The 14,007-nt window shown below is 42.4% G+C and overlaps 2 protein-coding genes across 5 annotated transcripts; both read right to left on the minus strand.

Moving 5' to 3' along the window:
* Positions 1 to 259: 259 nt before the first annotated feature.
* On the minus strand, positions 260 to 7,342 carry LOC105014630 (ubiquilin-1). 3 transcript variants are annotated; one of them, XM_020052206.3, is made up of 11 exons: positions 6,796 to 7,342; positions 6,348 to 6,499; positions 6,130 to 6,215; positions 4,288 to 4,511; positions 4,051 to 4,176; positions 3,618 to 3,816; positions 3,173 to 3,294; positions 2,885 to 2,968; positions 2,678 to 2,793; positions 1,598 to 1,739; positions 260 to 1,033 (listed from the first exon to the last, which is right to left on the minus strand). In XM_020052206.3, exons 1-11 carry the CDS (start codon positions 6,913 to 6,915, stop codon positions 881 to 883), a joined length of 1,524 nt encoding a protein of 507 aa, XP_019907765.2. In that variant the 5' UTR covers positions 6,916 to 7,342; the 3' UTR covers positions 260 to 880. The 3 variants fall into 3 exon arrangements, with proteins under 3 accessions (XP_019907765.2, XP_010875399.2, XP_010875400.2); XM_010877097.4 differs by having other exon boundaries at positions 4,048 to 4,176; positions 6,796 to 7,341; XM_010877098.3 differs by lacking the exons at positions 6,130 to 6,215; positions 6,348 to 6,499; positions 6,796 to 7,342 and adding an exon at positions 5,361 to 5,633 and having other exon boundaries at positions 4,048 to 4,176.
* A 954-nt stretch (positions 7,343 to 8,296) lies between these two features.
* gkap1 (G kinase anchoring protein 1) lies at positions 8,297 to 13,453 on the minus strand. 2 transcript variants are annotated; one of them, XM_010877100.3, is made up of 12 exons: positions 13,343 to 13,453; positions 12,173 to 12,419; positions 11,881 to 12,039; positions 11,557 to 11,634; positions 11,275 to 11,404; positions 10,504 to 10,532; positions 10,199 to 10,345; positions 9,986 to 10,072; positions 9,708 to 9,771; positions 9,104 to 9,174; positions 8,944 to 9,024; positions 8,297 to 8,691 (listed from the first exon to the last, which is right to left on the minus strand). In XM_010877100.3, exons 2-12 carry the CDS (start codon positions 12,398 to 12,400, stop codon positions 8,650 to 8,652), a joined length of 1,116 nt encoding a protein of 371 aa, XP_010875402.1. In that variant the 5' UTR covers positions 12,401 to 12,419; positions 13,343 to 13,453; the 3' UTR covers positions 8,297 to 8,649. The 2 variants fall into 2 exon arrangements, with proteins under 2 accessions (XP_010875402.1, XP_010875401.1); XM_010877099.4 differs by lacking the exon at positions 13,343 to 13,453 and adding an exon at positions 13,091 to 13,269.
* Between the last annotated feature and the right edge of the window lie 554 nt (positions 13,454 to 14,007).

A 14,007-nucleotide genomic window follows, 5' to 3' on the forward strand; every position in this document is an offset into this window, starting at 1 on the left:
CTGTAAACACTAACCCTCTGCTAACCATAAACCTCTGTTAATCTTAAACCGCTGTAAACACTAACCCTCTGTTAACCCCTCTGTAAAAATGTCAGTTATTTTAAGAAAGTGCATGGGTGCCAATACTTTTCTTCAGGACTGTATCTTACAGTTTTTCTATGGGAACAATATAATAATGTCCATCTGAGGTTGTTGCACCAAACTGATTCGTCATTTAAACAACCCTTTATTTGTTTCAATTAATTAAATATTCACACAATAAGGGTTTGGCATAATGTTTAATAGCAGTCTTTTCACACTGCACATACAGTACATAGAGGAAAAAGACTGATTTTCACATTGTATTTACGCAGAGACTCAAGACAGCTACTGTATACACATTCTCACTGGTATCTATTAAGAACATGTTGGATTATTTGAACACCCTGATTTGAGTTTAAGGCCTTGGTAGCAGCTGGAAATACACCTTGACACAAGACTAGCAGCATTCAATCTTAAAGGCTTGGATATAACTCTGCCTTGTAGTGCATAAAGGGACATGGCAGCATGAACCCAACTAGGACCTGAACCCAACTAGGACCTGAACCTAACTTAGGCTATTCCTAACACTCACAACACACAGACTAAGTAGAGAGGTTGGCTTGAGGCTAAATTCTGGGGACAGGCAGAACACACCAGCGCTTCACAGTTCTGCAGTTTGAACACTGAAATGAAATTACTTCCGTGAGTGCATGTTAATGTTTCAGTGTGTCACTGTGGGGGAAGGACATGCGCACCCCTGATCCTGCATGATTGCACGGGTAAGTGTGCACAGCCCAACGGATGTGTGTGCGCGTCGTGACAGTTACTGCGCTGAACAGCACGTGCATGTGTGTGTTTGTTACGAGGGTTGTGAGCCCAGCAGCCGTTCTATGGCAGCGTCGACGTCTCCCTGGGTTGCTACGAGGACCTGCAGGTTGGTCTCCCGGTCCGGGAAGCCCATTGAAGTCAGCTGCTCCAACTGCTGCTGAAACTGCATCTCTTCGCTGTGAGACTGCACACAACAGAACGGCAAGGCTCTGTCAACCGTGTGATCAGGGCAATATTCCCAGCATGCACTTCTCCTCACCTTTTGACACAACTTAGGCACCGTCCCAAATCAACCCCACCGTCTTTGTGGAAGACATTTGTAGGCAAGTGTGAATTCACTATAGCTTCTCCTGTCCCTATGATAGGCTAGAAGTGGGGTTAAGGTTTTGGTTAAAACCTGCATACACAAACTGTATATAGGATTCATAAAACTGTAAACATACAAAAACTGTAAATAGCCTGTTTAGGAAATCTGGTGCATTTTCTTGTTCATTGGCTATTGCTATCGGGGGAACTAAATAGGGTTTGGGAATAAGGCAAAACATTTTTAGAGGTTGACATGGGTAAGATCAAATGGGTTTCTGTTATTAGACTAAAACATGAGATACGCCTGTGTTAACCATAAAACCTATTTAAACCTATCCAAACCCTTTTTTTTTTCCATATTTTTTTGACAGATAAACCATGCCAGAGTTACACTCCATTAGTGCCTAAAAAAGACATTACTTTTTGCAAGTCTGGAGCTAACCTGATGACTGGTGCTGGCAAGAGCCTCGAGCATCTGCTGCACAAACTGCTGTTGTTGCAGCTGACCTGGTTCCGTGGCTACATGTGCACTGCTGAGGTCACTGGGGGCGTGGTCTGATGACAGTCCACCTCCCAGTTCAACCCTATTGGAACAACAGCCATCACAGCGTTAGCCAATTACAGTGTGTGTGTGGGAGGACACAATATGGTAATGTGTGTGTGTGGAGGACACAATATGGTATATAGGCATCTATATCAGATTTCCTGCAGAGGTCCACTGGAATGAACGTTTAAGCTGTACGGCCTGGTGATGAGTGGGTGTTCAGTACAAGTGCAAAGGTGTAAATGTTGTGTATATTTCCCTGGTGGTGTATGTTTTCGGGGATGTAGTGTTGAAAGGTGTAAATGTTGTGTATATTTCCCTGGCGGTGTATGTTTTCAGGTGTGCAGTGTGGAAGGTTGTTGGTGTTGTTTACATTACCCAGGCGGCGTATGTTTTCAGGTGTGCAGTGTGGAAGGTTGTTGGTGTTGTTTACGTTACCCAGGCGGTGTATGTTTTCAGGTGTGCAGTGTGGAAGGTTGTTGGTGTTGTTTACGTTACCCAGGCGGTGTATGTTTTCAGGTGTGCAGTGTGGAAGGTTGTTGGTGTTGTTTACGTTACCCAGGCGGTGTATGTTTTCAGGTGTGCAGTGTGGAAGGTTGTTGGTGTTGTTTACGTTACCCAGGCGGTGTATGTTTTCAGGTGTGCAGTGTTGAAGGTTGTTGGTGTTGTTTACGTTACCCAGGCGGCGTATGTTTTCAGGTGGGCAGTGTGGAAGGTTGTTGGTGTTGTTTACGTTACCCAGGCGGTGTATGTTTTCAGGTGTGCAGTGTGGAAGGTTGTTGGTGTTGTTTACGTTACCCAGGCGGTGTATGTTTTCAGGTGTGCAGTGTGGAAGGTTGTTGGTGTTGTTTACGTTACCCAGGCGGTGTATGTTTTCAGGTGTGCAGTGTGGAAGGTTTTTGGTGTTGTTTACGTTACCCAGGCGGTGTATGTTTTCAGGTGTGCAGTGTGGAAGGTTGTTGGTGTTGTTTATATTACCCGGGTATGAATCCGGGCACCTCAGCGGCGAGGGTCTGCAGGCCCTGTTGGATCTGCATCAAAGCCTGTAGTGCCCGGGGGTTGGACATGGCCGACAGCTTCTCGGGATTCTGCATCTGAGGAGACATCGATCAGAACGACTTCACATGACGGGAGCCTGGGCTTCCTTGCCAACCCAGATTCGTCTAGTGACCTAAGACCACAGACCTGTTGGAGGAATGTAGGGAGCTGACGTCTCATCTGCTGCTGCAGTTGGGCGTTCCCAGCAAACAGAGGGCTGGTCAGCATTATCTGGAACGTTCAGGAACATTAGGGTGTGTGTGTGTCTTGTCTCACTACAGTTGTGTGGAACAAAAACCTCAGCAAGGATACTACAACAAAAAAGATTCAACCGTTTGGGGACATGTCGCCAGTCCCTTTGGGAGGAACGGCATTTTGAGCTCATGGGTTTATCCCAGAATTATTAAAAACATACTAAAATGTTTGTTTTTGTACCTGTGCTGCCAAATCAGGGTTCTGGCTCAGGCTGTTGAGGAGACTCCTTACATAAGGGGCAGACAGCATGCTGTGCATCAGGGTAGGGTTCTCCATAATCTGCCGCAGTAGACTCTGCATGCCTGGAGGAGAACATACCTGCTGTAGAACATACCAAGTAGATCACACCTGCTGTAAATGCACTGGAATTATTAGGGAACTCATGAGGGCTTATTACCGGTCCAGTGACTGGGTGCATAACTGTGATTAAATGTGTGCATCTGAATGTAAAAAATTTGTTTGACCCGTTTGCCATTAAGTTTTTTTATTTGAGGTAATATTTGAATTGTTGTTGTTCAACCTAAAAGCGAAAAATGTTGAGGGCTGGAGTTTATTGTTAGAAAAATATATTCTGGGTCTTCCAGTAAAAGCTAAAATGTGTGTGTAGTATTGTTAAAAGTTCTACCCTCCATATCTGGGCCCAGGTTAAGCAGGATGGTGCTTTGAGGGCCGGTGCTGTGTTGGCTGGAGGTATTGATGGGTGTAGCTGTGCCTACAGAGGTGTCTGTGGAAGCAGGCAGGACCACAGGCTCATAGAGAGGGTCTCCGTTCTCCACTGCAGGTGACATCAAGGTCATCAGAGAGGCTGATGGGTTTCCTGCAATCTAAGTCGGAGTGGGATATTACAGTCTGCCTAACACTAAAACTTGTTTAAACATCGCTAAGTTCATTTAACCTTCAATTGTTTGTTCTGGTAATGGCATTATTATTATATGTGTGCGTTTGTGATTATGTGTGCGCGTTAGCCATGTATGTGTTTTCACTTTATATGTGTGCGTTTGTGTGTATTTCCTCTGTGCATAGGTCCCAGCAGCGTTTAGAACGGGTTCTTGTACTGCCTGTAGAGGGTCTGTCCTCCGGAGGGCACTGTTGCCACCTGGGATGTTCTCAGGGTTGCTGGGTGACCTCTCCGGGTTCCTCAACATTTCCTGCACCACTGTCGGCTCCTGTGACATCTCCGGGCTCTGAAAGGGAAGAGCGGAATAGGTAGAACAAGAGAGCACCGACAGAGAGAACAGAGAAGACATTCAACTGGAGAAAAAAAACACACGGACACAGGTAGCCACAACACACACCTGTCTAATGACATCGGGGTTGCTCAGTGGGTGGGAGTTGTAAGGTTCGTGCTGCAGCAGGGGGGTTGCCATGGTGATCTGCCTCATCATGTCTGGGTTGGACACCAGGTTGTCCATAACCTGGGTCAGTACCTCCGGACTGGAAATCAGTTGCCTGTGCATCTGTTGCTGTGGCTCGGAGAGACCTGGCCTCTCAGCCACCAGCCCTGGACTGCCAATCCCACCTACCAGACATAGAGAGATGAAACACACACGCTTCGATTAAATTTTTTCACCTTCCCTATTCAAACCTGTTTGATGAATTTAGATACTGAAGTAGCTATTACCGAATAGATACTTCTGGTTACCAACACACAAACACACACTAGTTACACAATGCAGGGGTGAGTAGAGTACTGAAAATCTGTACTCAAGTAAAAGTACTGTTACTCGTCCTAAAATGTACTTAAGTAAAAGTTGAAGTACCACCTGAGAAAAACTACTCAAGTAAGAGTAAAAGAGTACTTGGTCAAAAAAGTACTTGAGTACTAGTTACATATTTTGTTCAAGACATTATAACGCCATAGTAACAACAAGGAAAAATGATTTAAGAAAGTACAAACGTAATACTGTATTTCTATTATTAATCTGTGGTGCAAATGGGATTCTTGCAAATTAAGGCAATCCTACATGTTACTGGTAAAAAATATTAATCTTGTGTAGTAATGCTCAGTACATTTTGTCAATCAAATATTTGTTGTTAGTAAGTCAGGTCTTTGGTGGAATTACTGACTGCATTGCAACTAAGCCCACCTGGTTAGCAGCAGGTGGGCTTTCAACTAAAATCTAGCGGGCTAGATTGGCTGCTAACTAAAGTGCATTACTAAAACAAAGTTAAAGTCAAGCCCAATGAACCACTGATACAAATATACTAACAAGTTGTAGTGTTATTATATATTGTAGGTTAGCTAGAATATTACATTATCATTAGGATATATTACATGTCGTTATACTGTACTTGTACCTGTTCAATGACGAAAATGTTGAATAAAAAATAAAAAAGATAGTAGCGCGAGACGGTTCACTATCATTACCTCTATGTGCTTGCGGAGCTATGATGATGAGTTTTCGAAAGCATAGATAGTCTTTGGGAATAAAAAGACAACATTTCATGATGACTGTGTTGCCTATTTCAAATGTAAATGGAACTGTGGCCAGGGATTGGAATTTCCCTCGTCAACGTCCTCCAATTGACAACTTTGCATGTCGGTGTCCGTCATTTAATTAGCTACGTATGTGCTCGCAACTCCGATGCAGATTTAAAGGAGCGGGAGGGAACACCCAAACTCAAATCAAATCACGAGACGAAAAAACTCAATATTTTTTGACAAACGACTGAAGACAAAATTGTTAAGAAAGAGTAGAAGAAATTTTACGGATTAAAAAGTACGATTTATAAAAAATAAAAAAAAACTTAAGAGAAAATAACTAGAAAATGACTCGTTCCTCTAAAACTGTATATAATTAGTTTGGTTCTTATAAAAAAAATATTTACTTGTCATGTCTGTGATCCGGGGTTGTTTATGTACTTCAGTTGATAACCATGACTGTAAGTTGCTCTGGATAGCAAATTGCTGAGATGCTAATGTTAAAATTAAAACTTGCAAAGTATTCTGAATAATTGTAGTCTAATAAGCACCACTTGCAAACAAGAACAAACGTGTTAACATTTAAATTCAGCCCTCTAGTTACAATATATAGTACATTAGACTGTAGTTCAAGCCAGAGAAAAAACAAAGGACAAAATTCATTGTAACACACACCCAGATTCTGTGGATGAGGGAGTTGTGCAGGGGGTCTTACCCAGGCTGGAGGGAGGGAGGGTTGATTGGGTAGGAGGTCCTAGGTCAGAGATAGGAACTGCAGGTTGGGCACGTTCAGAAGCATTTCTGGTGGAAGGAGAGGCAGATAGATTTGGTCATCTACCACGAAAGTGTCCACTGACCATTCAGACAAACATTTGTTTTGTATTTTAACCTCCTCGCACGCTTTGTGTGTACTGAAGTGTGTGTTTGGGTTACCCGCTCTGTGTCTTGGTAACCAGGTGAACGGTCAGTCCATCGTGGACGCCCTGATGACTCAGCAGATCTGCATCTTTAAGAACCTTCCCGGCAAAGATGAGCACCAGCTGTTCTGTTTGTGCCTCGAACAGCTTGGCTAACTGCACCTTAAACTACAGGGACAGAGACCTGTGATTTCAGTAATGGCTGATTTTTCTGGAGGTGCGCACCTGCTAAAAAAGCAGGTGGGACCTTATTTGGAATAGCCTACGTAACGGCAGTAATTGCGACCTTTACTTTACAGAACTCCACATTTTCGTGTACAATAAGCGTATTTTGCTATAATAACGTTTGTATAGCTGGCTTTGCTAATGTTAATTATATTGAAGGATCCAGAACTTAGAATGCAGGTCAGATCATGACACATTGACTGGAATACACTGGATACAGTTTTAATGTCTGCACTGACCTGTATGATAGTGCTGTTATCTGGAACGGCGATTTCCTTTATTTCCTTTGGTGTTTTCACAGTAATTCTGATGATCTTACAGAAGGGTGACTGCTCGTCCTTATCCACGGCATCAGCCATCTCTCTTCTCTGGGTGGGGACAGAGTCCGATCGCCCTCAGACCGATGTATGCCAGAGGGGCGGGGGAGCACCGGCTGCATTTGCAACAAATCCAAATGTGATTTACAATTTCCTGGCTTCCTCGAATGTCTTTGAAACAATTTCTGCCAACGGTATTGTTTGTAATACCTTCACGTTTTAGGCCAAATAAACTCGCGTTTTTAAAACTCAAAGCAGCACTAGGTAGATTTTTTTTCTGAAAAAAAACTAAAGTTTTGTCCCCTATAAACATGTTATGTAAACTAATGAGGCGTTTTGCAACACAGACAGTTCTGGGCCAGTGGAATGTCAGTTTATAATTTTTGGTGCATGCCGCTACTTCCAAGGCTATTCTGTTCCAACAATCCGTTCCAGCCAATGGGCCTTCCAGTCATCCGACTTCAGCGAGGCGGGCCTTCCTCCTTGGATTATTTTGAGAAAGCGTTCGCTTACTGTAAGAAACTATAATGGTAGCTTGAGACCAGGATGACTAACTGCCAATTTCTCCCTTGTCATACACTGAAAAGTGAAAGAAGACTAGCTCTCTACAGCTAGCAACCAGGAACCCAAAACTAACGTTAGCAAGTCTAAGAATAACATAAATCTCTGAGTTAGTTTTTTTTTTTGGAACAGGTAATTCTATTTTTCATATTAATATTCGCAACTTCATTTTCAAGCGGGCAACCGCTTTCTGGCCGGTGAGGAATTGCAAAATTCTGTAATTTTTTTTACTGAAAGTCCTACCAAGTGAAGCTTTAACCAATTCTACTGCGGTCATGCTAAGATTATTTTTTGTGAATAAATTGTGCGTTACTAAACACATGGGATGTGTAAAATGATTACATTCAACTGCTGTACAAATTGGCCCTTTATCATCCATGTTCCGGGAAAAGACGGTTGGATCTGCCATTGCTATAGTGACAAGTTGAGACTTTATATTGCCTGCAGGCTTACTTAGTTCGTTGCCTGGAGGAGTACATTGGTTCTCGTCTATTATATGTTAAGACATTATTCGATTTTTCTATCATAAAAGTGATGGAAAAATCTAATAATATGGATTTTGGACTGCAATTCATTTAGGGTTTCAAGCATGGTAACTTTTCTTTCTTTTTTTTTATTTCTGGTTGATGCAGCTTGTTGGCCTTTGGCCAATCAGTGCTTAAAAGATTTCAATGCTGGTGAATTTGATAAACTGGTATTTAGAACCTCACAAGTGTTAACGTTCCTGCCTGGCCTCACCATTAGCGACATGGTTAGTTTCAGAGGTGTCCCAGCAGTGATGTGTTGTGGTATGCTGCTGTATTAAATGGTGTAGCCTAACTACAAACACACTGAGGTAAAAACTGCACGGCGTGACATGACCTTACACTGAAAAAGTTGTTTATTTTGCAGTGAAAAGAAAAAGCAAACATTTCACACTTGTCATTTGGCATCATTCACACCAGAGAAATGGAGGAGCAGACAGTGTACTTGAGCTTCAGAATCACAACAAAAGAGGAGCTGCGATAATGTCAGTCAACACAAAACCTATCTGTATTCAGAGCCGTTTACTAAAAGCCTGTCAAATGACTTCGGGTGTGTGTGTGTGTGATTATTCAAGGCATGCGTAGTGCATGTAGGCAGAGAGTAACCGTAAAAACATGGGAGACCCTGAAGAATAGGAGTGCGTAGCTTCATTGTTTCTCTTGTAGTGGGACGTTCTTTCCTTTACGGCCTTCATAGATCGGGCTCTGAACCCTTTTTTCCCTTCCGGTTTCCCTGCAATTCACAAAGGAGACAAGGACATATGTAGGGAGTACTGAGTTTCTTACATACATTGGTTTCATGGTCCACTTTAACCATCACCAATGGGCCTGAAGTTACTCATCAAATGAGACAACTCAAGTCCAATATCCTTACCAATATTCCTCCCTGAACTACACCGACATTTCATCATATAGGCGTTCAGTTATGAGCTGGATTCAAACAGAACCATTCCTCAGTCTGATGGGTTTCAATTTGCCCACCTACCTGATGATGTTTTGGCTGATCTGTCTGTAATCCTTTCACTTTAGACTTCTCCTGTTCCAGTGAGGCATGTAGTGATGTCACCTGAAGAGAGAGAGACACAGGTCAGTCACCCGGGAGGCCCGTCTTCAACTGCTAGTCGAACGTCTTGAAAAATACGCACCTGTGAAGACAGCTCTTCTTTGATATTTAGCAGCTCTTCTACCTGCAGTAGGATCTCTGCTTTATCTTTCACTGTTGAGAGAGAGAGAATTCATGACAAAATGTTTTGCTGGCCCCTAGGCTGAGACAGCAGTCTAATCCACTGCCTCCGGGGGAACCTGCCGGGGTCTTCATCCCACCCACTAGACTTTCAGACAAAACTCTTCTTTTGACATTTTACCAACCTAATAAAGCATGAAATACCCGATAGGAGGCATACAACATTCCTTAGCATTTACAAACTATATTTAACAAATTCATTATTTAATTTGAACCAGGTTCAAACAACAAAATGGTGGACAGCTTTGGGGCTTAGAAACACTAAGTAACACTAATTACTTAGAAACACTAAGTAATCAATAAATCCATAAAAGATGAGGTCTAGTTTCAGACTGACATAGTACAGTAATATATTAGATCTACTGTAGTATTATAGTAATAGCTGAGGTCTAGTCTCAGACTGTAGAATTATTGTAATAGCTGAGGTCTAGTCTCAGACTGTAGTATTATAGTAATAACTGAGGTCTAGTCTCAGACTGAATCAGGAGTCCAATAGCTCTACTCACTTTCTCCCTGCTGCAGCATCTTCAGGAGCTGGGAGTTTCTGGCTTTCACTTCTTTGTATTTTAGCTGAGGATGGGAGAAGTAAAGTATGTCTCAAATATCCACACCAACTGTCAATACTGATGTAAGTATCCTGTCCGTTGCTAGAAATATGCAACAAAGGCCTAGTGAATAGTTGCACATTTCAGTCATTTTTTAAAGTTTGTTAAATCCAAGTTGGAGGTTTCCCTGAATCTAGCGAGAATACAATAACATTTGAATTTATAATAAAATGACTCACCTCCCATTGTGAAATTACTTTCTTTAACTTATATATTTCTTGGTCTTTTTTCTCAAGGTCATCCTTAAGCTGCTCAGTTCGAGGGTCCTAAGACATGGGAATCAGTTACCCCATTCTCAACAGTCCAGGGTGCAATCCCTCTAAGGTTGTCTAGCAAATATTAAAACACAAAACTGTGACGGTTGGACTGAACTTAATTACAGTCAGTCTTACCGAATCGTGTTCTGTTGAGGTCGTGACCTCGAGGCCAGCGCTATTGGAAAACTGTTCTCGTCTTTTTTCCCGCTGTACAATTTTGCTGACGTCATCTTCAAGCTTGTTGAAGAACCGGTCTTCTGGAGGTGTGGGTGGCTTGGACTCCTGGAGAATGTGAAATGTTGTCAATTGATACAGCATCTTAACCAAACACAAAACAAAACATATCTAGCGCAAGTTCAGATCATATTACGGTCATGACATGAGAGTTTAAACCCTGGTCCGAAGCACAACACAGCAAAAATATGATGCTACTCCCTCACCTCTTTCTCCTGCTTCTTACTCTGCTGATCTGTAAAGGAGGACCCGTTTCTTTTTAATATAATACAACAAATCAAGTGAACATCATCATACCATGTAACAGGATCATGAATGGGACCATTGAGAAATAAGTGAGATCAGTAAACAAGGCTTGCTGACCAAAGCACTGTATTGATAAAGTCGACAAAAAAACTGAGGGTTTCGACTGGATAAATGTTTTCACAAACTCATACAGAACTATTGAATTTAGGATGGATCACAATATGAAAATGATCATTCAGTATGTATTTTGGCAATTTGTTTACATTTACAATACAAACAAGTGAAGTGGTACAAGGTTATCTTTTGGGTTCTGATGAAAGTTCAATTGAAGTCACGAGGCATTTAGAAGTTATATTCTTTAGAAATGAATAGGCACATTTAACCAAGACATCCAAGAATGGATGAAGGATCTGTGGATTGCATTTTTAATATAAGCGCGGATCTGTTTGCCCCTGGTTAAAGAGGCACTCCAGGATGATTGGCCGTTGGTTGTAAAAGGGGTCCTATCAAGCCAAAATGGGTCCCCGAAAAATGGTGTGCCCTGTCTTATATGTGCCAAGTCATCAAAATCACTTGGTTCAAACTTTAAATGTTTACGTCTTAAAGTGGAATGATAGATTCTACTACGGATTATGCATTTAGAAATAAAACATATTACAAATCCAGCCCATAATGAGAGGTACATTTTTTACCCCCTTTTGCACATGTCCCAGAATGCATCTTCAACTTACCTCCGTCAGCCTGGAAGTCCTTCAAAGAGACGGTCATCTTCTTGTCTTTGCCCTGGCTCCTCTTCTTCTCCTTCTTCCCTCCTGCTGTGCCTCTGGACTTGGGGGAGGGAGTGTCAGTGCTGTCGTCATCCTAACAGGAGGACATTTAAAAGAAAATCATCCGCTTTAACAGAACGTCAACAAGATAAGCTTTTGGTCAGAGACATACATGCGTAGATCTCTCTCAATGGTTCTGTGCTGGATGTTCAGCGACAGGTGCGCTGCAATAGGACAGCATGGTACCCGTTTGTGCTGCTCAAACTCCAGTTTACTCATCATCAGCGCCTTCTCCAGGTCTGCCTCGTACAGCTCACTCGTTAACTGAATTTGTCAAAGAGACAAGGAGGAAGATGAAGGAGGGTTTCAGCTGGGGAATGTCAGAACACTGGTACATCCGTGAGCAATACCAAAGCCCACGTCAAGGGTTACCAGATAGGTCCGGTTCAAACATAACCCCCCCATCACCTGATCAGGGCTCAACCCAAAGAATGTAACATTTGTGCCGCGTCACCCTGCGGAATGACCACACCACTAAGCAGGGATAGGTTGTTTCGGGTCACGTTCTACCTGATCGTCTCTCTGCTTCCATTGCTGCCAGCCTTCCGGGAGCATGGCTTGGTCTCCTTCTGCAGGATGGAACAGCTCATTGGCCACACTCTGCAGTGACAGGGTGGGGGGCGGGGCAGAGGACTTCTGAGGGAGCTTCTTAAAGGCAAGATTTCTTAACTGGGGACACACAGGGGTGATAATCAGTCCACGAGCTCAGGTACATTTGTGAAAATCAAACCTTTTGGAAGTGATACCGGGAACTTCCGGACATTGGTGTGGACATGGGAGTTTAAATGCTTCTGCAAGTCACCTCATTGGCCTCGCTCTGCTGCTGTTCCTTCTTCTTCTTCCTCTTCTCCTTCTTCTTGTCGTTGCTCGCAGCGGATTTCCCCCCGGTTGCCTTTCCTGGCCGAGACTTTCCAGAATTCTGGCCACTTTTAGTTTTTCCTGACTCTGAATCTGTGTCTGAATCTGAATCGACCTGGAGCAGGGCAAAGCGGGAGGCTGTGGTGTGGACGGAGATTATTGTTGACGCCATCTGTTGATCTGTGCACAACCTACATCCAATAACATAAACACAAAGACAAGAAGCGTTGTACATGCACATTAAGTTAGTCATTTGCTAACTGGTATTAACCGTTCTAAACTTTCAAATATAAAACACTGCTATGCAACTAACAAACCATAATGAAGCAATGGGAAAAATAGACAACATGTGGTCAGCTAGGTCTATAATTGATTAACATACCTACTTCTGATCTTTAGCTACAATACAAACGTTCACTATATAGTGGTATGAACCTATGTAGTAAAAAGAAAGAAAAGTAGTGAAATATTTGAGGACAGTTCCAGTGACTTGCCAGTCAACTAGCTAAGTAGATGTAGAATCGTACATAGTTAGACAACTACATCATGTCCCGTGCAACTTTTTAAAAGCAACTATCTCAATGGATTGCTGCCGCGGGCGTAACTCGTCCCGCACAGGCACTCGTCTTCTGCTAGCTAGCGGTGTTTCTAAGTTAGGGGCAGCACAACGATGCACAGTGTAGTAGCTACATCTAGTAAGGTCACTGGATATCTAATAGTATCGACGTGTTACCTAGCCTAAAGATAGCTCTTAATTACTGAAATAAACTGTCCGTGCAATTTTTTGGTTTCAAACTAAGAAAGTATAAAATGTATTTTCCTAGCCAGTTAGCATTGTGATAGAACGATGCTAGCTACTTACATAAGATACACTGAAGACACCAATTGGTGTTGTAGCTGGAACAGCTACTGTAGGTTGGTAGCTAACTAAAGAAGATAGCTAGCTACTGTAGCTAGTAACATTAGCTCGTATAGAGTACATGTAAGCTAGGCTATCGTATCATGACATACTCCAAAAAAAACTTGCAATTATGAAATAACCCAAACCCTTAAAATATAACGTATTTGTTTGCGTGAAAAGAATCATTAACATTTCATTTTAAAAAACGTTCACCTTTTCAAGAAGTTAGTTAGCTGCTATGTTCGGTTAAACACACGTTGACCACTTTCTGTCGGCAAAGTAACTAGAAGCTAGCTAACTATGGTTGCCCAGTTGCCCAAAAATACAGGCAAAGAGATGCAGTAATGTAGTCACAGGGAATAATATGTTCATGTAATGGCTTAATTTAAACAGTAGAGGGAGACAGATGTCTACTTTTGGGCGACACCGTAGTAATTACAGCAACACTATTATAATAGTCATCTTGTTACGCCTCCCTGTCTACAAATTACATTCCAGTCATGTTGACCTTTGTATGCAGGTCAGTCAGGTCACGAGGACAAAAGACAACCCGTTTTCAGTAGGCCTATCTACAATTCCTTCAGCTGTAATTGTAATTCAACCATCCATGCTGTTATATATATTCATCAGGGATTTTCACAATATCCATTGTGCCAATTCGACCTTAGCTCCATTCCAGAAAGCAACGTAAGTAACTTAGCGAGCTCTCTCACAGGAGAATTTGAGAAAACCCTGATTTGTCGGCTTCAGATAGAGAGCTTGAATTGTTGCCTGATGAGAAAACATAATACCAAATGCTCGTAACCAAATCTGCTACGTACTAGTGTAAGATTAAGTCTAATAATTCTGGTTTGGACTAGACATTTTGGGCTGGATGT

Source organism: Esox lucius, chromosome 13 (genome assembly GCF_011004845.1).
Source record: "Esox lucius isolate fEsoLuc1 chromosome 13, fEsoLuc1.pri, whole genome shotgun sequence".
NCBI classification, from domain to species: Eukaryota; Metazoa; Chordata; class Actinopteri; order Esociformes; family Esocidae; genus Esox; species Esox lucius.

Coding starts and splice junctions, on each gene's coding strand:
- LOC105014630 (XM_010877097.4), bottom strand. CDS start 6,915: ATGGCTGATGCCGTGGATAAGGACGAGCAGTCACCCTTCTGTAAGATC. Junction 6,216..6,347: donor GTTACCAAGACACAGAGCGG/GTAACCCAAACA, acceptor TCCTTCCACCAG/AAATGCTTCTGAACGTGCCC. Junction 2,794..2,884: donor TCCCTACATTCCTCCAACAG/GTCTGTGGTCTT, acceptor ATGTCTCCTCAG/ATGCAGAATCCCGAGAAGCT.
- gkap1 (XM_010877099.4), bottom strand. Junction 10,533..11,274: donor GGACTTCCAGGCTGACGGAG/GTAAGTTGAAGA, acceptor CCTCCTTTACAG/ATCAGCAGAGTAAGAAGCAG. Junction 9,772..9,985: donor AAGTAATTTCACAATGGGAG/GTGAGTCATTTT, acceptor TCCCATCCTCAG/CTAAAATACAAAGAAGTGAA.